The 24186-nt window shown below is 35.3% G+C and overlaps 1 protein-coding gene across 1 annotated transcript in view; it reads left to right on the top strand.

Annotated features, from left to right (window-relative positions):
- Positions 1-24186, top strand: part of LOC116167723 (head-specific guanylate cyclase) — a 263401-nt gene that overhangs the window by 193924 nt on the left and 45291 nt on the right. Inside the window, exons 3-6 of the mRNA XM_031483212.1 lie at positions 7298-7380; positions 14421-14570; positions 14705-14909; positions 19341-19692. Coding sequence (XP_031339072.1) covers positions 7298-7380; positions 14421-14570; positions 14705-14909; positions 19341-19692 — 790 coding nt within the window. The remainder of the gene's footprint in view (positions 1-7297; positions 7381-14420; positions 14571-14704; positions 14910-19340; positions 19693-24186) is intronic.

Genomic DNA, 24186 nt, shown 5'->3' with positions numbered 1-24186 from the left:
CAAAAAACCTGTCCAGCTAGTTTCAATAAATCAAAAATTGAAACTTAGAATTTTTATGATCTCTTCTCGCCTCTCCTCCCCGGCATTTGCTACAAAACAAAATCCTTGAGTCCAGTCTCGATCAATTTCCGAAAATTCCAAAGAAATCATTACACCTCAGATAAACCCTGAGTACAAATAGAAAGAAAATCCTACATATTTTGGTCTCATCGAGCCGAATATCTGTAAGAGTTGGAGGAGTTCCAGTCAATTTTTAAGAAGATTCCGTCCTGCATCTTTGGATTTCTTCTACTCCCTTGGTGCTACCGTTAACAATCAATCTACACCACTTTACCATAAAAGGACCTGCGGAATCTGCCCAAGTGTTGCCGTACCGTCTACGCCGCTTGACGATAGGACATTATTGATTCAGCACCTTCCTAACTCTTGGCTATAGTTTGAACAGCAGGTGGGCCATTGCAAATATGCACCTTTCTTTCCTCTGTAATCGCATATCTCTCCCAAATACGCAAACTTAATATTTCTTCTTTCATTTTTTATTCTATTCAGGAGTGTGAAAAGTTGACAAGTTGGTTAATAAGCGTAAAACCATCAAAAATAAATTCACGGGCTTTCAAAACTTTTTTGATAACATTAAAGCGGAGGATTCAGATATCGTATTACAAGATCTTCCTTTTTTATGTAAGTTTCAAAGTGTACTCAATGAATTTAAATGCATCCAAAACGATATCGGGTGTGGTTTTGATTGTATTCCTCTAGAACAAGAACAAGCTCGAAAACAGTTCGAAGATCAATTTTATTGGGTTTATGCTGCTGCAAAAATGATTGTTGATAAATTCAATTCTGAAACTAATTCTACCAGTTTAAGTACTGCCCACTATCGAATTACCTATAGTACAAGAAACGAAGGTTTTGCCCTGGCAATTTTTTCAAAATGGATCGATTAACTTGAAATTTTGACAGTAAGTAAGGAATAACCTAAGGATCAAAATCTATATCATGCCAAAGGGCGCTTTCACTCTGGGGGTGGTTGTCACAGTCACTCCATCTCGGGGTGGCAATTTTTTATTGTAATTTTAACACAGAAATAGATAGAAAAATTAATTCTAAGCAAATAGTGTTCTATACATTTTTTTTGGAAAGGTAATACTTCTCCAGTTATTCGCGACCGAAAGAACAATGTTTTTAATTGGTTATTCGCGAAAAAAAGTATGCATTTTATAAAAAAAAACTGTGTAGAACAAAATGTAGCTTTTAAAAAAACAAATAAAACGTTTTTTTTTAAATTGCTGTATTGACCAAATACAAATCGAGTTGTGGCTTGTTAAACGTTAGCTCTTGTTCGTCAAACGCTAAAGAGAGTTTCACAGTAAGATAATGATAAAACTATTCATGTTTCCAGAAAAACTTGTAGAATATTTTTTACAGTACCGTTTTTTCTTTTTTTTCAAAAAACAACTTTAGCATAAGGGTAAGTGGGTTACGATGAAAATAAGGTATATCCGTACTTCAGCGGAAAAATCAGCGCAAGCAACCCCCTAATTACAACCCTAATTAAAATTCGGCCTTCCCCTTTTCCAGTTTTCTTCAATTACGCATTATTAATACATTCTAGAAGTGTGACCAGTTTAGAAATTTTGTAATAATTGAAGCTAAAAGTGAATAACGAATTTCTGCAAATTTGTGAAAAACGTCCTTCTTTTCAAAAGAATTACAAAACAACTGGAGATACGTAAAAAATGCGACACACCCAAGTGTAGCTTTTTTAATTCCAAACATTTTCCTCGCCGGCAATGTTCTGTACAACAAAAATTAATTAAAATCATTATTTAGGTGGTAATGGATATAGACGTTTAAAACATGTATTTATATGCGAGCACTACCTTGTTTTAGTCCTTTAAGCTCACCCCATTTTAAAACTAAGGGTTTTAAATGGATTTGATGTAAATAGCCTTGTAGTATCATTATTTAGGTGGTAATGGATATAGACGTTTAAAACATGTATTTATATGCGAGCACTACCTTGTTTTAGTCCTTTAAGCTCACCCCATTTTAAAACTAAGGGTTTTAAATGGATTTGATGTAAATAGCCTTGTAGCTCTGTAAAACCTAAGTCCAAAGCCTTGTAGTATCATTATTTAGGTGGTAATGGATATAGACGTTTAAAACATGTATTTATATGCGAGCACTACCTTGTTTTAGTCCTTTAAGCTCACCCCATTTTAAAACTAAGGGTTTTAAATGGATTTGATGTAAATAGCCTTGTAGCTCTTGTAAAAACCTGCAAAATGGTTTTTTTATGAATTTTCTATCACAAAGGAGTTATGATTAAAAAACGAATCCCAATTTTTTTAGAAGAAAGCACAAATCTGAGCATGATGATCTACATGACCGGTATATGTATATTTCGTATACTACACATTAGAGCTGGATTTTTAATCGGATAATTTTTTTGGGAGATTAACAACAAGAAAGCAACCATATATTTTCGAAATCGTTAATTCCATCTTGTAAATTACACCTGATGATGACGTAAGTCGAAACATGTATAGTGCCCCCCCCCCCCTTTACACTCAATTATAAATTACAGGGAACGGTTTTGAATCTATTGCAATATTGAAATCCTGCGACGACACACGCGTAGGTACTGAAAACGTTGAAATCCATTGAAGCATGACATTTTTGAAATCCCATTACGATTATTCTAATGTTATCAAATTGTGAGATCAAAGTTAACCTTATCATATCAAATATTACCAATGTCATGTCATGTTGTCCCTTGTGCAGGAAATTACGAGAAATGCTGGGGGAATGTCTAGATAACGATAATCAAAATTAGACGAAAGGTTGAAAAAATATACGGAAACGTAATAAGACGAAATTCTGAGGGAATAGGGGAAATAATGAGAAAATGTAAGAAAATTATAGTATAATAGAAGGAAATTGCGAGAAATAATGGAAATTGTTAGATGATATATCCCCTCTTGAACCAAAATAAATATATTTGTTGTATCTAAACGTTCCAACGTGATAAATTGGAAATTTATCTATAAAAAAGATTACTTCGGTTTCCCTTTCCGCTTAATCTTAGAGCAGTACGTTCAAACAAAATGAATCTAAGAAGTAACTTTCCAAGAAGACCGACCATAAAAAAGCAATTGAGATGAGTAGTAAAGAAGGCGTCGGTGATAAATAACTTTTGCGTAAAATAAACTTATACGAATGTGCCAGTCTATATCATAGATCATTGGTTGTGTATTTGTGTAAGCCCTTCGAACAGACAAAGCGTCTAATGTAATTGGTGCACGAAAATTGGAACGTGGGTAGTGAGAGCAAAACGTTGTAAAGTTAATTAAATAGTTAATGAACATCACGCCCATCTGTTCGAGCACTTGTAATACGTGTTTATGATAAATTGGAGTAAGTAGGTGCTTTATTAGGTCTGTTGCGAGAGGTCTGATGTGTGCAGTCGAGTGCATAAGGTACATTGTGGCAGATGTATCTGTCATAAATTAAGCCCAATTATACCTAGTGCCTGCCTTTGAAATCAAAGTGCTGGAAATAAATGTGTGTGACAGATTCTGAATCTACCTTAGCATAATAATTATTCGTTACCTTCGGAGGCGGTTTTATTTGCCTTCAAATTCAATTCGGTATCTCTCGTTATTGAAACATATTCCTCTTTAAGTGCTTCAAATCGTAATGTAAACAGTTTCGGATTCTCTTATAAGCTGGAAAACAATTCTTTAATCCTCAACACGACCAGGGAAAAGCCAATGTAGCAAAGTGCTGTGTTAGCACAGCGTTTTGTTTTCCTTTTCTCGGAATAAGTTTCAGAATACGGTTCTTTGTATCCGAAGGAAGCATCCCACTTACTTTAGTTTGGAACTTATTCAAAGGCCTTTGTATTGATTTGGCTCTTATAATTGCAAAGTGTATCTTCGGCTTGCCCTCTGTAGACAGTATAATCGAAGACTGCTTTCTGATGTTGCACATAAATATAGATTGCAGGTTATGGTTACATTCGATATGGGTTCGATGAGTAGTGCTGAATTGAATGAGTTGTGCCTCAAGTACAGCGTATAAAGTGCAAATGCAACGGATTCTGAAAGTGATTTAAAAATGTATGTAATTGAGAGGCTTCCATTAATCACTAATCTATATTAGGAAAGAGTTTTGACGATATTCTTCGACACCTTTGGTATGAAAACGAGACAGGGTAATCGGTATGACCACGTTAACATACCACCTGTTTGCTCAAGACATATTCTACATTATAAACTTTCGGTCTGAATTTTATACGTTTTGATAGTACACTCTGCAAGTCATAAAGAACGAGATGTAAAAAGGTTTGGTATACAATAATTTAAAAAAAAGTACTAATTCTTGTCATTAGAATTGGTGCTCGCAAATAGAATTGTAATCTTGTGTGCGGAATTATTTAAAATCTTACGATTTTTTATTGGCTGCAATTCTGTCCAAATTTTCAGAAACAAAGGTCCTTTCATTTCTACGTTCAAGTACAGCTTTGTAGCCTAAAGTGGTAAAAGGAAATATATGTGAATATAAGAGATTATATTCACATATATTTTCTTTTACCACTTTAGGCTACAAAGCTGTACTTGAACGTAGAAATGAAAGGATCTTTGTTTCTGAAAATTTGGACAGAATTGCAGCCAATAAAAAATCGTAAGATTTTAAATAATTCCGCACACAAGATTACAATTCTATTTGCGAGCACCAATTCTAATGACAAGAATTAGTACTTTTTTTTAAATTATTGTATACCAAACCTTTTTACAACTCGTTCTTTATGACTTGCAGAGTGTACTATCAAAACGTATAAAATTCAGACCGTTCTTGGTAACCGGTCAAGGATTGCAGCAGTTGGAATATTTTGGGAGTTGCAGCACTACTTTTGGGTTTGTAATTTTTTATGTTGAAAATCCATCACTCGGTTCAATTCCATTTGAGGGTGCAACATCTTGTGGAAATTTTAAGAACAAGCTGTTAGTCACATGCTTGGCTTTTATGTAATATGACTGACCAGGAGAAAAAATTATAGACGAAACGCAAGTTTTGGGAGTTTTGTAGAGGCAACTCCAAAACGAAAATTTTTGAAAACCTTTCGTTTATTTGTAAAAACGTTTCCATTGGTTATTTTGAGATACTTATGGTGTTTATTTTGCCATTTATTAAAATAGTCATGAATGATCGCAAGAGCATATCTGCAAACCAAATATTTTTACCTGAAACATAGTGGACATTTAATCGCATTTCAAAAGTGTTAAATTAAGACATTGTAGTCTAATAGAACACGATGAAATTTTATTCATTAATAAACAATGCAAGCCGCTGCAACTAAATAGAGGCATACAGAGCGGATACCAAGTACCACGCAAACATGCGATCGATTCAACAAGGTTCAATAAAGTCTGAATTCCTTGAAACTGCCAGTAATCCAAAAACCAATGCAATGTCCAATCCAAAAATCTGCAACTCACATTCACAAGCACTAAACTGACGCCTTCTCAGGAAACCCAACTTCTTTATTTCTTAACACAAACTCAACTATTTTAATTTTCCGACGCATTCACAACCTCTTCCCCAAACTTTCTTTAATTAATTTTTTCCCCAAAAACTGGCAGACTTGGAACAATCACTTACTATAATTGCTTCAATAGAACGTCTCACATTTAATTGGCGTACATCCGAAATTCCGCCGACACGACTCCACAAAGAACCCGACTCCATAATTAACGGCAAAAAAACACCACGGTGGTGGTAGCCGTGACTTCACCTAAACGACAGACAGCCTCCGGCGAAAAAACCAACCGCAACGACAGAAAAAATCTTCCCCACACTTCTTCTTCTACTAACATGCTTCTCCCCTTTCGACTCCACTTCCTATCCCATTAGTTAAAATAAACAGAATTCTCTCATCTATCAAACATCCTCGCAGACAACTATTTCCAACCAATAATAAGTTGTTTATCAATGCCTTTAGCTGTACTAAATATACCAATGACCACTAAAAAGTACATATAGGTAATGAGTTGCTTAAGGAATACAGAATAGTGGATATCGTGACCTATTTCAATTCCAGAAAATATACGACGCATTCCTCGGGGTACATTTAAACTCATCATATAAAATTAAAGTTGAAACCTTTCAAGTGAGTAAACGTCAAGAAAATTCTCACAACATGAAAAATTTAATATCCCTTTAGGTTACAAGCGTCATTCAAGTATAAATTAATTTTTAAGGGAAAGCCGTTTACTGAAGGACAGTAAAAAAATTATTATCGCGCCTCCCGAAACCACCTCTAGGGTATTTCTCCTTTTTCAGACGCGTGTAAAGTGTCAAAAGTTGGCTAAAACTATAATAACCTCTTGCGTATATTCTCTCTCGGTCTCTTACTTGCCCTTTTGTGGTGCAGGTAAACGGTATAAACTAAAGTAAACTGCTCACGTTTACCATTAAGGATGCGTGGTAAAAAGTTAAAGGACACTTACTTAGTGGCTATAGGGGTGAACTTCATCTTGTTTGTGCTTTATGTTTGGAGATATTCATTTGATGGTGGTCTCTAATGCATTGTTCTTGTTTGGATGTAATTTATTTATCCCCAATACTACTGTGTGAAAGAAAAATACGCGCATTGTGTATATGTAACAGAAACGAGCTCAAGTTATATCCACCGTTTAGCGCAAATGTATGCTGAACCACCAAATCGGTGTCTTACATGTGAAATGAGAACTAAAAAGCAACGTACTGGATGACTGGAAAAATGGGGAAACTGCCCATCAATGAAGAACTGACAAAGAGCAAAGAGTATGTCCGTAGTAACTCGGGCATAACAAATTGTTCCTGCATATAAAAGAATCTCTTTTGCTGTCGACTTTTCGCGTTCCATTTTCCCTTATTGGGACAATACCAATCAACTACTTTGTGCTAAGCGTGATTGGATGCAATAAAATGTTTGAAGGTTCTAGGCCCGTAATAGCTTCGAGTGTATATTGCTACAATCGAAGCAACGACAAGGAACCGGCCATTAGCATTTTGTGTAAATTTATTACCTCTAAAATTGATTCCTTTTAAGAAAATTGCTGAAGTACGTTCGTTTAGTATAAAATGTGCTACCAGTTTTGGCAGTAAATACGGCCAATAAAATATTTTATGTTTATTGCCGCCGACGTTACCAATGCGGTATATGTACCTATTTTTTGTATGCGGTGTAAACAAAACCTTAAATCATAGTTTTATAAAGTAGCTCAACCATCTCTTTTCCTCTTTTCAGATCCGTTCTACCTGAAGACGTTAGCGGTTGTAATCATTATGATTTCTTGGAGGATTTGTACGACGCCGTTCGCAACGACGATCGTAAGTATTCTCAACTTAACAGAATTGTTGCGATTATATCTGTAATTAAACGCGAAGTGCCCCATTCGGAGGAGATTTAAGATACAAATTATTTGAAAAGCGAAAGCTTACCCGAGGTTATGGTGATTTGAGATTCTCCACCTTACAAATCCCTCGCATATAAAATGCACACGTAAAACATAACGATGTAAATCCCTAAATCCCGCATTTCTGTTCCTTCCTTTCACCCTTTCATTCACTATTGTTTCCGTAAATTTTCTTCGCAATTTATACCTTTCCTGCAATTAGCTTCCGGTGGCTTACCAAATGAGACTACGTACTTGAATTGTCCCCGAAAATTACAATAAGGTTTCATTCCGCCATGCAAAAATCTGCCTTTCATAGTTATTTTGAATGCGTGGTTTCGATTGAAAAATAGGTGAATGTTTAAAATTAATATTATTATTTGTTATTATTAATATGTAGGTACTTACAAATCTGTATACGGTTTTCCAGTTAAAATAGTTTGCAATTCTTCCATCGTTAGATGAGATCCTGCAATTGTAGATTTTTCTTCAAATCATATACAGGATGGTTCACGTGAGACGTCGGATAGTTGGAAACCACGTATGCTATCCATGGACTTCAAACGTGGTCACAAACAAATTTCACTATAGCACCTTTTTAGAATTCGTGCTATCAGTATTGTGTGTTGCCTATCTTACAAAAGCTTTCTTCCTGTGACTGTTTTGTTTTAATTTTAATTTGCCAACGACTAGTTTCTGTGATAAATTTATAGTTCCTGTACTTGCGCTGAAAAGTGGCTCCAAATTTAGGAAATGTTTAGGCTTTCACGAGGCTTTCGTACAAAGTATAAAGTTATGAGTTTCGCTCAAGCTGCTAAAAGATAACGGGGTCGCATCAAGTGACGATTGTACCGTACTCGACCGTGATTGGTGGGTCAAGGAAAAATCGCGGATACTGTCGATACAGTACTTAATAGTGCTCAATTATTTTGTTAATTCCAATTTAAAATTCTCGCACGTCTCCTTTGATAGTATTACAAGCATGTTACGACAATTGTAGGTTTTTCATAGACGCGAATTTGACGTAGGTTAAGGAAGTAATATCTGTGATAAATAGCATGTAAACACTTGACACTTATCGGGTTTGAGTTATAAGGTAATCCCCGACCGAATTCACTTTGTGTAAGTGTGCTTGGGTATTTACAACTTACTATACTTACTATATTTGGTCCTTCGAGCCGGATTTACATTAGGTCTTACAACCCTAGATGCTACATTTGGTCCTTTTCCTTTCCTGCCTTTAAGCTAATGGGTGCCGCGTTACCACAAATGTTTCGGTTATCTGCACAAGAGTTGTGCACAATTCATATTTTCATTTATTGTAGTTCCTGATTCCGATTTCCACTTTGAGCCACGGTATAATAAAAACTTTGAGCGAAATTGTTTGTTATATTTGGGTACAAACGAGGGTACAAAGGACTAAAAATAACATGGATAAACCTTATATGATATTAGTAAATAAAAATGTTTCTCTAGGGATCGCAATTGCTTCTATTTTAAACTGTTTTCAAAATTTCCTTTCTTTCCTTACAGAAAACTAAATTTATACCAATAGGGACATTGAAATGCAATCTAAATAGCTACAGAAACATGATACCTCGATGAAAAGGAAATTTAATTTCTGATCGATCGGTATAATAAAATATTTCCATTAAAAAATTCCTTTAATATTGCTTCTGCAATTGTGAGCATTAATTAAATTCTACTTTTTCAATAGGAAAGATATTACAAACAAAGGTTGCAAATTCTCTAGAAAATTATTATTTGACCGACGCGACGACTTGCTCTATATGAAATGGTACTATTATTAATTGAAGATTTTTCCTTTTCCCTTTGTTTGCTGAATATTTGACTCGAGATTTGACTTTATAGGTTTGTGCGCAAATTCAAGCACAAAAACTACCACAACCTTTCGAATATATGAATCAAAACATCAAATGGTTCAATATTACGTTTTCAGGTTTTCTTATTTAGGATTACCCTTAAAAATTTTAATAGATCAAATCAATGTTGTAACCACATTTTTTCGGAATTAAATCTAATATCTCATTACCACAATTTTTGATATACACAAAACATTTGAAGCATCATATAAATAAATATGAGTTGTTATTTAATTTATTCTGAACTAAATAACTTCTCTAATTTATGGGTGTATGGACGATAAAGTCACATGAAAAAAATGCAACGGTTTTAATAACCTAGGTTAATCGTTCAAACACAAAATTTCTTAATCAAATTTGCAACATCCAACAAGTTTAAATTTACATTGATGTATTAATGACAAAACTGGTACCTTATGGACTACAGTCCTTCTGCTTCCGGTCAACAATGAATTTTCTTTACAGCAACTCTGAACGCTACACAGTTAGGCGATGGAATGGAAATTCTTTCTCCGACGGAAAATTTCTTCATTGAAATTTCGATAATTGACAAAGATGGTAGTTCGAAGTTTTCCTGGTGGTTCCCTATATTTGAAAATTACAAACAAACCACAATTTTCATTAGTTGAACTGTCTGAAGTGAATTAGTTTGACTAACAATGGAAAACATGTGTTTAACTTATTACGAAATAGGAAAGCATTTCAATCAGTAATAAAATGCACTTTACACCATGTTAAAACAGACACTTAGGAATTTATTTATTTTACAAATTTTTCTCTTTTAACAACTAGAAATTGAGTTATTTCACGTTTCAAACACTAATACTGGTCGCAACGAATTTATCTTGCACTACGAACAACGGATTTACAAACAAATCTTTTTTCAATTTTTTCTAAATCTCACTCACTGGTCACAACGGCCCCAAATGCACATCTGTTTTACGATTCTAAGGATCAAGTTCTTTACCACAGATCAATTTTTACATGGACCTCTTTCTAGTCGGGTCGAATCAACTAAAAATCTTCCTCAAAGATAAATCTCCACTATTTGGTATTCATTAGTTTAACCCGCGGTTGACAAATTAATTCTCTACTAAGAACACTATTTGTTTGGAAAATAATTTAGAACGGCCAAACTTTAACACTGAATATTTCGATGATACGTAATGCTTAAAATTTACTCAAATTCTCCCCAAACCTGAAAAAAAACTAACTATCTAACTTCACGATGAAATTTAGAGCTACCGTTACAGTGTCTAAATATGAATCAACATCAAATAACCACCTGAGATGATTAAATGTTTGACTGTATTTCCACCTGTAGCCATTAACGTTTCATATAGAACAGTACACCCGAATATGACAAGAAACCTTTACCCACTGCTTATGAATAAAGATGCAATTCTGCACTTGGTTAAGGGCGTTAACAGTAAGCACGTCTCCGATTTTTTGATAGACAATTTTAGACAGTGTTTCTCAACCGGAGGCTCGCGGACCCCTTGAGGGGATCCGTAAATACCTAATAATCCCATTAAAGTTTTGATGTTCTTTTAATATTTTGCTCTATATTGGCTACTACAATATGCAGCTTCTATGTTGAATATCTTAAGTTTAGAATTACATTTGAGTTTTTCTTTGACATTCAGTAATAAATAAGACTCCCTAAAAATTGTTCCAGTTTATTACAAGTATTGTTAGGGGTCCCCCAGAGTTAAGGGAATCTTGCAAGGGGTCCTTATTTATAAAAAGGTTGAGAACCACTACGTTAGAACTAACGCCAGTTTCTTAGTCGTAACGTTAACAAGTTTTAGAATATGTCTCTTTACACGTCAAAATTGGAGAAGTTTCAAATTTCTTAAGCAAAGTGTAATAGTGTCACGCGTCCATAGAATTCCAAGCAACTTGCAATTCAAGGACAAACTTACTGTTGAAGAATACGCTGCGATAAAGAGTTTCAAAGTTTGAAATTAATCTCGGCGAAAATGCAATCAGGTGTTCTAAGCACATTGAAACCCCATTAAGAGATTTCACAAGTAAAGGATTGCGATATATACTCGTACCTATCTGTTTTGCATAATAATGTTCAAATATTGAATTTTGGTCGTATCAGAGTGTACATGCTCCACTAATTTTAATTGCTGCTCCATCTTCCTACTTCCTAATTCTTGTATAAAAGTTGAAAGCATATCCCTCATCGCGGCTTAAAGTTGTTTACAAAGTTTTACTCATACTTTCGTTACAGAACAAAGCTCTCTTGAAGCAGAACCTTAATTTAACATTCTTAGGCAACCTTTTCAATGTGAAAAGCTGCTACGGTATCTCTTTATGTGTTTTATATCAAGTAGATTATTTGATTTTCGGATAATCATCCTTTTTGAGATGAAAAACGTTACATTAGCTACCGCACTGAATATTACATTTTTCCTACGCGGAGAAACTCATAACTACCTTTATTTAGTATGGTCGCCAACTGCCAACATAAACACTTTATTTTTTATTAGACGATAACGTGCCGCGTTGTTTTTTAGAGTTAGCGATGATTAACCAGTCGTGTCGATATACCTATTTCTCGAAGAAAGTGAAAGGAAAGAAAATGTTAGAAAGCATCAAACGTACCCAAACGTTAATTTCAATAAGCATCGAAAGAATGAAATTGTATATGCTACAAACAGTTACCTCCTTTACGTTTATACATTTTTATGAATGTTTAAAACGTAATTTGCTTTGAAAAAATTGTAATCGGATTAAATTCCCAAAGCTATGCCTCATCTGCGTACCATTTCAGAGAGAGAATAAAAATCGTAACATTAAAAGAACTATACAGGTCGACTGAGTTTCTGCATAATTTTATTGAAACTTGTCTTTGAAATACAATATTTTCTTATTAGTGATACAGTAACCTTGTTACAAACATAATTGACTCGTAAGTATCGAACTATAGTTTCGATCTGTAATCCAATTAGAGTTACACTTATAGAACTCTTTAGACGCCCTTAAAAAAGTAATCTGGCGAACAGGCGAGCTTTGCGGGTTTTGCTATCCTGCGGGATGTGATAACGTTTTTACGACTTTTCTAATTTATCATTACGGGAGCAAATTTCGAACGTGACTAACGGGAAATAGTCATTAATTAAGTACTTAATTAGTTTAGCGAAAGGGTGGATTCTATCAGATTTCCTTTTTTTAAGAGTTCATGCTATTGCCACGGTTACTGTCAATTGAGTGTGCTTCCTCCACAAAAGAAAGCTTTGTATTCGATGTTGTTTTTCTTCTAAAATATAGGGAAAGAAGCTTAATGTTGCGAAAATAACATAACCCTTAATATTCTTCTGTTGTTGGAGAAAAAAGCGCCGGTCATACGTAAAGGCTTTGTGTCAAATTAATGTTGTAAATAATATTAATCTTAGCATTAAACTGTATTCGGCTTCATACAGCTCTTCATTGTGCCAATAGCTTCGGGAATCTGTTGCACTTGCAATAGTTCCAGGTAGGTTTTAAGAAACGTTCCCCAATATTACCTTCTAAAATCACGATCCCAGGAAGTGGACCGAAATTAGGAATCTGACGGATCCAAATCTCCGCCTGATACAGATATATTTTCTTATTTAGTCCCAAAATAAAAATTTATAACACGCAAACTTCAAACTATACCCCTTCCCTATTTCCAAATACCGACATTTTTTTGAAATATTCTACAGTTCTTGATGGATTGTAGTAGAAGCACCGTTTACCTATTTAAAGTAACCACACAATGTGGTTCCTGGTTATCACGGCACTCATTTTGTGTGTCCTGTGGATGCTTCCATTTAAAAATGTTCGAAGCGTACCTATGCTGTAAATTCACCTCGGAAAACTTGACCTCGTAAATTCGCACTCAGAAATATTCACTCCTGGAAGATTTGCTCCGGGAAATTTTGCCAGCGGAATATTCGCCCCCTGGAAAATTTGCTCGCGGAAGGTTCGTCTTTGAGAGATTGTTGAAATGAAATATACAGCAAGTAGCTAGTAGCAATTGAAACTGTGGGAACAAGAAACTCTACAATTAAGATAGCTACATTAACAACTCCATGGTTTTCGAAGAAATAAAGAAACTAGTGCATGCTATCAAAACAAGCTTGTTTGGAATACAAAGATAACCCAATCCACCAACAGCAATGCAAGCGACCAAGGAAGAGAATAGGGAATTTTGAAAAGATTTACAAACCATTTTTTTTAGTTACAAACGCTTACTAACAATTTGTGGTCGACTGATGTTTCTAATAATTTTTTGGCGAAAATCATGAATTTTACGCAACTTAGGAAGATACAAACGCCGCTTTGAAACTTACAAATACTTACTAACAATTTATTAAACAGTAGCGAGTGCGTTTATATCTTCTCGCCTGGCAGCTTTACGAGCTTTTCAAGTTAGTTAAAGCAGCTGTCATTAATTTAGCGTGGATTAATTATGTATTTGTTTTTGAAAAAATATGGTTCACTAAGCTCGTATGGAAAACTGAAACTAAATACTTAGACGAACTTAGAACAGAGGACCCATAAAATTTTAATTTGTGCATTAAATTAGAACTTGCTTAGTACTTAAATGCACACTATGTTCTTTGTTCCGCCCACCTTGCATGCGGCATTGTGCTGAATCGCTATAAAACTAGTAGAACTAAGTTTTCAATCGGGAGGAGCAATAAGTTTATAATTAATTCAATGTTTGTTTTTCTATAATTGTTCTGCTAGGTCTGGCATAGCAAGAGCGACCTCTCCTCTCCTGCTGAAAGATACGTAGTTAATTACAGTTCTCCGTATTCATGCGAATTCCAATACTTTGCGCATGAGAAAACTGCCTTCTGCCTTCGATGTAATAAAATTGATGCGATCATATTATTACGTTTAGCGAGAAAATTCATTTCTGGATAGGGTATGTAAATCAGCCGAGCAATATTAATGGCACTTTTCATTGAGGTTTCACAAGCCGATGCCTTGAGGGTATTAAAATTTATTATATTAAACCAAAATCTACCCTCAATGACGAATTGAGGGGTCGACTAACGCCTACCACTGGGTGCGTGCTATTTTAATTAGCTCATTAATCTTGTTGCAGATGTGAACGAGAAGGATTTTTTGGATCAGCTGGGTCAAGAACTAATAACGACATCGTGCTCGGACATATTTGTTAGAGCCCTAATGTGCTTAGGGGGCGACTTAAAAGAGTTCCTAACGACGCTGGATGGCGTACACGACGTACTTCAACATCAACAAGTAACCGAAGATGCGGACCACGAAGCCGTTTTTGTATGCACAATCTGCGATGACTATCTTCGTTTGGAGTTTGCGACCGAAAAACCGGCGGTCGCTTATTTACTCGTCGGTAGCTTGCGAGCAAACATCAACAAGTAACCGAAGATGCGGACCACGAAGCCGTTTTTGTATGCACAATCTGCGATGACTATCTTCGTTTGGAGTTTGCGACCGAAAAACCGGCGGTCGCTTATTTACTCGTCGGTAGCTTGCGAGCAATTGCGAGACTACTGTATTCGACTGAAGCCGAAATTACTATCTCACAAAACAATCAGGATCACAGGCATTATAGGTGAGTGGAATTAAATTGCCGGCGCAATAATTTTCTTGGATCAAACGGTTTATAGGGTGTAAAAGAAAAAGATGCCGATTTAATTACGGAACTAAGAACTACCTTATTAAGTCGAGATTGGATTAATTCGCAGATTGAACCTCTATAATTTAATTTACCTACGCTTCAATAATGAATTTTGCTCTGCACAAAAACGCGGAATTAAATCTAGGTGTAGTTTCCCAGTTCCCTATCAGTTTACGCAAAGACAGCACGTGAAAATTAACGTTTAATTAATTCATCCACACTGTTCAGCGATTATTTAATTACGTTTTCCACATACTGAGCTTTTGAAGCTTTCACGTTGAGAATTAAAAATTATAAAAGAGTCAAACAGCGAAGTACGTTATAACGGTGGCTCTAAATTGGGATTCATTTTTTTCGGATTTTATAGTAACTCTAGTAAAGTTTGAGATGAGAGCAGATTAGGCATTACATATAGTTAGTGGTATTTCAAGCATAAATCTGTAAGCATTTGGTAGAATTGAAGATTGTCCTTTCTGCGTCTTTTCATTTCTGTAGAGCGTTAAGTTTTCATAATGGGTTTCGGATGTCTGGAGACGAGATGTTGCTGTAACTAGAGCTAAAATGGGCATCTTAATTGACCTTATCTAGTCTAAACTACTGTATATTGAATAAGCCTGCCATATTTGAATATTTGAATCGTGCGAATTAATTTAATACCTTGGCTAAATTTTCTTTGTACTTAAAAGAAAGGTAAAAGAAAGATATGTCATTAGATTACAACATGTGGCATATCCTGAAAAGAACCGTGTTAAAAAAGAGGAATCCTATGAAAATAACTTTAACTAAAAAAGATACAGCCACTGCCCATTCGCGTGAAGACACTTAGATTATTAATTTAAACAAATTTAGCGTGCTCATATATAACATACTAGTTATGTGTAGAAAGGAAAATAAGGCATAAATATTGTTCCAACATGAGTTGGAGAATGCGCTAAAAACTACTTAGATTTTTTAACTTCTGAATCCACTTCTCGACAAGTGTTCAGAAAGAGACACGAGACACGTAATAATCGACAACTTATAAAATACATAATATTAATTAACTAGAGAAATATCAAAATAATCATTTTCGCTGGATATCTAACTCCTGCAGTTTTCCAACAAAGCGTGCACTAAATTCTGCTGGGAAAACGTCAGTTCTTTTCATTTAATTTTCCGAATTTTAGATATAATATGGCAGGACTAACTTTCAATTCGACAAATTGTGAGTTTAGCAAATTTTGACCAAAACAAAAGTTGGCACTCGCTACCAATTGTTATATATCCGTAACTCGGGTAACCCCACAAAGTTATATTATTCCGTTGCGTGCGCTTTATACAAACCCCTCTAAAAGTTACAAATTTAAATTGTTTTTTTTGCGAACCTAAAATGAATTTGCATTTTATGAAAGGTCCGCCATCATAAAACTGCAGAAATAAAACGACACTTCTGAAAAAATAACTTCGGTTGCACTTTAATTTGAATAAATTTTCCGCAGTTAGAATAAAATTGAGATTATGTAAACGCATGAAATAGTTAGCTATTACACGATCGTTCATTTGGAGGTTGTTGCGATTTGCAATTTGATTAAAATAAAAAATCTGAAACGTCTCTGTCGAATGTGTTCTGTAATTTTCAATAGTAATTCAGTTTCATACAAAGCCCTTTTTTGTGCAGAATTCATAAATAATAAGTTTGTGTTTTGTAGGTACTTATACAACAAAAAGATTTCCAATAACAAAGTTTCTATGCTAGTTGTTTAATTATAAAATTAAGAACTTTTAATATTAAAAATCACGTTTTTGCTGCAAATCGTAGGAAACCATCATGATGCTTAAAAGTGCGTTTGGTAAATTGGGTATGTATTTTTTATTTAGACGAAAAAAAAACTTCCGCATAATTCAACACAACATGTGATTTTGCTATTACAAGATTTCTTGTAAAAAAACACTTTCTTAAAAATTACCTATAAGTGCCATTCAAATAGCAATTACGTGGGCGAGAGCATCATGTGGTCTTATTTTTTAAATTTCCCTTGTGACTTTTTTAATAAAAAATCATTTACGAATAGGTGCTATTGTAATAAAAATTACGGGCACACTAATGTAGGTATGAGAATAGGTCGTAAAGTATGTTTCATAGCGCTATATATACTATAGCTCGCGGGGCGTGTGAGGTGCGGCGGCGCAGATTAGTTAATCTATGCTATTGAATAAACACAAATGATTGTAATAAAAATTACGGGCACACTAATGTAGGTATGAGAATAGGTCGTAAAGTATGTTTCATAGCGCTATATATACTATAGCTCGCGGGGCGTGTGAGGTGCGGCGGCGCAGATTAGTTAATCTATGCTATTGAATAAACACAAATGATATAAATATATTGTTTTCAACAACAGTTAACCACGGTATGGTAGGTTTATACAATCATTATCATTAGTTCACTAACATTAGATCATTAAGAAATGGCCAATAGAAACATTGGTATGGCTTCGTTGGTTAGCGACGCACAATAAACCTTTGTTTGTATTGACTATTTCTTAATGATAGTGATGATAGTGAACTATTTACCTAATTATTGTGGAAACCCACCATAAAATAACGTAAATTAAATAAGTTGGAACAACGAAACGGATTCGCGCTTATTATTATTGCTACTGTACATGCGGTTAGCTATCTTGACGTTAGGAAACATTTAAAGCGCCTGTAACGTAACATCATTCTTAGTTCACCATGAGAGGTCGGTAAAACAAGGAATCTAAATACATGTTAACAGAAATTTCGGTATTAGAACAGCAAATTAGAACCTCAGGAGCAGCATTAATAGATATAATGGACTATATTCAATACCACCAACATGCTTTGAAAAGATGTATATTTTCTTTTGAACTATTCCAACAAAACCTTGTCGTTAAACATAAAAGTGATAATGCAGCAATATCGCCAGAACCTCGACCAAGACACAACTTCATTTCATATAAAAAAGTAAAGTATATTGGATTTTTTCCACTTTGACAAACCAATTTTTCCGACAGCAGAATCAACGTGATGTATTTTAGGGAGCATAAGAAAAACTGTCACGATTCAATCGATACGATTTTAGATGAGAGAAAAAGGGGTGATGACATTGGCGCTTTTTAGTTGAAATTGCCTTTGCCAACGCAATCACATAGGCGAAAAACCACCACAGCAGGGAACCAATAATCAATGTTGTATATATTTACACATTATCAGAACAAAGTTTCGGAGTGAATCGGTTGCCAATTCGTTTGTCCATATTAAACTCTTTTATATCCTCCTCAAACTAAGCAGAACCAAGTTTAGGGTATTGTAATATATTCACCGTTCGTGAATTTTATGTGACGCAGGGTTCGAGTTAATGTAAAAGAAAGTTTTGAAGGCCACTAGAAAGTTTTAAAAGCTTTAAGGGAAGCTTAATGTAAATAAACCACTCAGGAACTTTATGAGTATCAAAAAATAAGAGGAATCGTCTCATTAAAAAGAAGGGTACTTACTAACATCGTTAATTTGGATATCCAAGGGGACAATTATGATTTAACTTTGTTTATGTATTAGATGCTATTCAATTTAATAAACGCCATCACGCAATTAATTATTGATGGTGAAAACGTATTACCCTCCATAAGGCCTCCAAACTTGCTTTTATAACTAAAGTACGTAGGGGGAAATAAGTGACGATTACCAGCTTATTTCCTATATACTAGCCGATCATTTCTTTCAAGTTGATATGTGGGAACATTCATTTGAAGAAAAAGGATTCTTGGTGCGGTTTCGCCTTAAAATTTCACTAGCAACCGTGATAGGTGGATACTGTTTGCACGTCAGGATATTTTATTTTGGCGACACATTTGCAAGGAGACGTCGAATTACATTTCCAATACTTTTAACCCGCAGAGCTAAACCGACTGAACGGAACTGAAAAATGTACTTTTGGAAACTTTTGAATATGCAATCGCGGGAAAAGCTATGAAAAACGATAATTTAACACATTGTTGGTACGAGAAAAAGAGCCTTAAATTTAAGCAAGTCGAATTTGTGATTTTTACCTTTCAAAAGTTTCAGTCTGAATTTATTTCTGTGTCAACTTGAGCCAAACTTCAAATAAATCATTTCTTTGCTACGTCATTCAATTTCAACCTCAAAACATATTTATCGCCGCTATTTAAAGAGTCTCAAACTTTCTCCTTTCCCTGGCAAAAGTTTGACAATAAATAACGAGTTAAAAACAAAAGCTCAGTAACTTCAACGAAGATATTAACTAAAATCAAGTTTTAAAGTTCGAGTGAAATATGACACAAATTGCGATTTACTCAAATTTGCCTTATTTACTGCAGTTCTTAATTTCGTTTTCTTTTGTTTCAGGTACAAAATAAAAAATTACCACGCCGAATCGCCATACCTCACAGGCTCCATTTTACAGAGTCTCTCATCGCCTTTGGTAACCGATTTACAAATGGGTGTTGCTACATTCTGTAAAGCGTTCCCGTGGCACTTTGTGATAGACAGAAAATTAGAGTTAGTCCAATTAGGTTCCTGCTTCATGCGATTGTTTGGTTGCGTTTTGAAGTCGTGCGGTGCGGCCGCGTCAACCTATTTCGAATTTCATCGGCCAAGAAGTACAACGTTGTCGTTTAACGAAATTATAAAGCGTGCGAATTCGCCGTTCGTGCTTGCAATCCGAAAACCTACAGGAATAGCAGAATTTCCAGCTGAAGTAAGTACACCATTAATTTTGCTACTCGTTTATTCTCAGTGCAATGACTTTGTTGGAAACACACATACAATTAAACAACCGTTTAAAGAAACATCAAATTCAAAAGTTGCGCTTTTTGCCCTCATCCTCTGCAATATGTCAAAACTTAAGTGCGAATACGCCAAGAACAATTTAAATTTCTCGTTCAATCCACACTAGAAGTTTCCATGGGAAAGGCATTTAAATATCAAATTTCGTCAACGTAAGGAATTTTACAAAAAACCTGGATATTCTAATTCCATTTTTCTATGCGATATGGTTCTGTAAGAAAAAATTCAAATTTTAGGATTTTCTCGGGCGTAACTCTCAAACAAACATAATCAAGCCCTTATTTAGAAAATAAATTAAACAGATACAGCAAACGAGCTCCTGGGTATGAGATGTCAAAAGGGTCTTCCTTATTTTTTGGCCTACATTGCCAATTCACCAACTCCGATATAAAAATTTGAATCCACATGCAAAATTTCATTGTTATCGGTCCATTCGTTTTCGAAATATCGCGCTAAAGGACAGACGAACAGACACCGAAATAGTATATTAAGTATGGAGAACGGTAAGGGATTTTTACCGTTCGAAGACAATTGTTTGGAGGAGGAGCGAAGCGACGACTCCAATTATTGTCTGAGAACGGTAACCCTTAACGTTCGACGTGCTTATAACATTTTTTGCGCGATCGAAATTAAAATTATGCAACCAATTATAAATATGCACTAAGAAATTAACGAGCAGAATAAATTGAAATGATCGACGTGGTATGGTGTACATCACTAGGCAACCAGTTTAAATGTCAAAATTGAAATTAATAATTTCATAAAAATGTGCATGTGTCTGATGCACTAGCTTTGCACTTTCTTTATGACTTTATGAGCGTCTTGCCATAGGAAACAACAGCACTAATTGTACGTTTAATGTACCTAACAATAATTATAGATTAAATGTAATGTAAGACTGTTGATTTTTAAAAAGGCGTCGGTAAGTATTTTTGCTGTTCTGTTTTTAGATCGGTAAGTAATTTTGACGTCGTCGTAATCATAGCAACTGGTAAATTCTACGTACTGTCATGGAAACACCCATGGCATTGTTTAAATACTTTATTAAACAATGCCCATGGTAAATAGTCAGAAATGACCGATCGCGCAAAAAATTATGAACTTTGTTTGTTCTTACCTGTGTGCACCTTTAAATATTCGCCCACTGAATTTTAAACACCAAAGAATTTTGGTGTCAGAATGACCTTTCGGAATATTCACTTTCGAAGTATTCTCGTCTGAGAAAGTCGTTTCAGATTGTTCATCTCCAGGAAACGAACTCTCGGCAAATCCGCCTTACAACATGGCTTCGGAAATGGTGGCAAAATTAGCTCTGTCAGATTTGCCTTTGTAATATTTGTGTTCAATAATACTTACGGTCAAGTAAAATCATGCGTATATTCAACACTAAAAAATTCACCTCTGGGAAACCACAAAAAAAAGGGTGTTGATTATTTTGCGTCCAAGATGATCGTTTCTGAATACTCGCGCTTCAAAGCAAACAGGCTCGCTTTAATCCCGAGACCTACAAAATTGTTAAGCTTTCCATCCTCTGTTGTAGGAAAACTCACAAGTACAGCAATGCCCTACACCCTATCCTGTAATATTCGTTCTTGGAATATTGTGCTTCAGAATATTTACGACCAAGGAAATCGTTCCGGTATATTCGTTTCCCAAGAAACAAGGATCTGAAAAATTTGCGTTCTTAAAGTTGTAAGAGAATTGCCGTTAAAGAATTCCCAAATTTTATCAAACACTTGACTACTCAAAGAAGAATTTAACCAACGAAATTATAGAAAATTCACCACCGGGATATTCTCCTCCAATAAAACTTCCTCCAAAGTAGGATTTCCAGAATATTCCCTTCCGGAGGACTCGTTGATGGAGTATTGAATTTCGCAATATTCATATCCAAAAAACTTTCCTTCACTTCCTGTAAATGCTCTTAGCTGTCAAAATTGTGGAAAAATTCTCTCCGCTACACTTGCCACACAGGAATATTCATCTCAAGGGAAGCTCCTCCCTAAGAAAATTCCCTTCGAAAAATTCACCCCCAAAACATTAGTTTTTATTTTGCGTCCCCAGAATATTTGCTCCGAAAACTCGATCTGGAGTATTTGTCAACATACAAATGCCCTGAAGACACTATAACTCCCACAAGAGTCTCCGTCGCAAAGAAGGCTTGATCCCAAGGAAATTCCTCGTAATATTCGATACCAAAAGATTCTGGAATATTTACCTACGGAAATGGTGTTTTTTTTTCTGATTCTAAACCGGTTCTGGTTCGAGTCCATGTTCGGACATGGATATTTGTAATTGTATAGTGGGTTAGGTTGGCGAAGCAGCCTTGTCTGAAACCCCAGCCACTCAAAAATAAATAAAATAAGGAGTAGTTGCTGATCGTGGTATACCTATAATGTTCGGGAAATTGTAGTATTTCGGAGATGGCGTGTACATCTAGTGGATCAAATTTTTGTTTTATTTGTAAAGGAGAAATTGAAGTAGATGAACTAAGTGTAGTTGCTGCCTTTGTCCGTCGTGCATATGCTCCTTTTGTAAGACGAAATATGGAGACCAAATCATAATTTTAGAATCAAGGAAGGATCGTTAGTCCAAAGAGGGTTGGTGACAAAATTCTGCACGATAACTGGTATTCCACCGAAAGGAAAAGAGACGAATAGGAAGAAAGGCGTTGAATTGTGGACACAGCTGGAAAAATAATCTTGGAGGACCTCCGCTCCAAAATGTTCAACATAGTTGAGTATCCTCCCATGGACTACTTCTTGGGTGGCGCGTGTGCTGCGGTTCCAGAAAAGCTGATTTTTCTACTTCACGTTTTGATTTTGACCAACAAACAAGGATCCTTGGACTCTTGGAAAAAAGAATGCCTCACTCTGACTCCTGCAATCATAATAGCAGTGCGCCCCAAATCTTTTGTATTCTCCATCATGACTGCTGTTTCCGTATTTATCTACAAAATGTTTGGCTCTAAACTCCTTCATCTTCCATAGGGTTTTTTCCGCAAAAAATTGTCCCCACTATATTAGCTTCACACGTCTCAAGAAAAATTTGCTCCCTAGTACATTTGCGTCTCAATATTCTACACAGAAAGGTCCGTTTTTGGAAAACTCGCCCCCAGAATATTTAACTTCGGAAAACTTCGCCCTTCACATGTCTGCGATGTATTTGCGTCAAAGAATATGATTTGCAGAGGGAATTGCTTCAAGGAAAACCAGAACATTCACTTCTCATCAAAAATTGATAAAAGTTGCCTCCAACAGCTTCGTTCTCAAAGGTGAACTCCTCTCCTACAAATATTTTTTCTATGTTAATCCATTCTAGGAAAAATTTCACAACGTTTTGTTTAAATGGCATCTTGAAAAATTCCTTGGTAAATCCATCTCGTAAATTTTGAGCCCAGGCTCTTTTCCAAAAAGTTATCACTAATAAAAGCTCACCCCCACGTAAATCTGAACCCACAAATTGGTTCACAAAAGCTCGCCCCCTCAATGTTGTTCTCCCAGAACGCTCAGAACAGGTCTTGCAGATTTGATACCCTGGGCAAATTCGCTCTGGTAATTTTTGGTCTTTAGTGTACCTTCAGAGAAAAATGCGGTCGGATGAAATATACCATCAAGCTTACCATAGAATCCTTCCAGAGAGCGAGTTTTTCGAATGCGACCATTCGGACGTACAGGAATATTGTTAATACCGCAGGTAGTATTTTTGGGATGTATAAATGGAAAGCTTCCAAAAGGTTTTCGCTTCAACGTTTTATGTAAATGCATATTTTAGTTTTCCAATGAGATTTTATTTATTAAATTTTGATGTAAGGCATATTATTTTCCCATTCCCAAAAACAAAAGCTGGCAAAACTCCAAATCAATCACTAGGTATCTACGATACGAAGGTTATACACTGCCTTTTTTTCGGGCCTCAAAAAAATTGTCTCAGATCGATCCGGAAAAAAAATTTTCTTATAGAACGTGGCCTGTAGAATCCATAATTTCAAACAGTTCCAAGATTGGGCTACTAGTTCAAAAGTTACAGCCCTTTGAATTTTTTTTCGAATTTGGTTTCTAGTCTATAACTTTTGATTGAGAAGTCTGATCGAAAAAGTACGAATTGTTTTGGATTCTACGCACCAAAATTAATAAGAAAACGTGTTTTCCCGAGAAATTTTGGTGTAGTCGATTTTTGGTAAAAAAGGAAGGTTATACACTGCCTTTTTTTGAGCCCCGAAAAAAAAATTGTCTCGGATCGACCCGGAAAAAAATTTTCTTATAGAATGTGGCCTGTAGAATCCATAATTTCAAACAGTTCCAAGATTGTGCTACTAGTTCAAAAGTTACAGCCCTTTGAATTTTCTTTCGAAATTGGTTTCTAGTCTATAACTTTTGATTGAGAAGTCTGATCGAAGAAGTAC

Source organism: Photinus pyralis, unplaced genomic scaffold, assembly GCF_008802855.1.
Source record: "Photinus pyralis isolate 1611_PpyrPB1 unplaced genomic scaffold, Ppyr1.3 Ppyr1.4_LG4, whole genome shotgun sequence".
NCBI classification, from domain to species: Eukaryota; Metazoa; Arthropoda; class Insecta; order Coleoptera; family Lampyridae; genus Photinus; species Photinus pyralis.
This window is presented reverse-complemented; position numbering and strand designations above follow the sequence as displayed.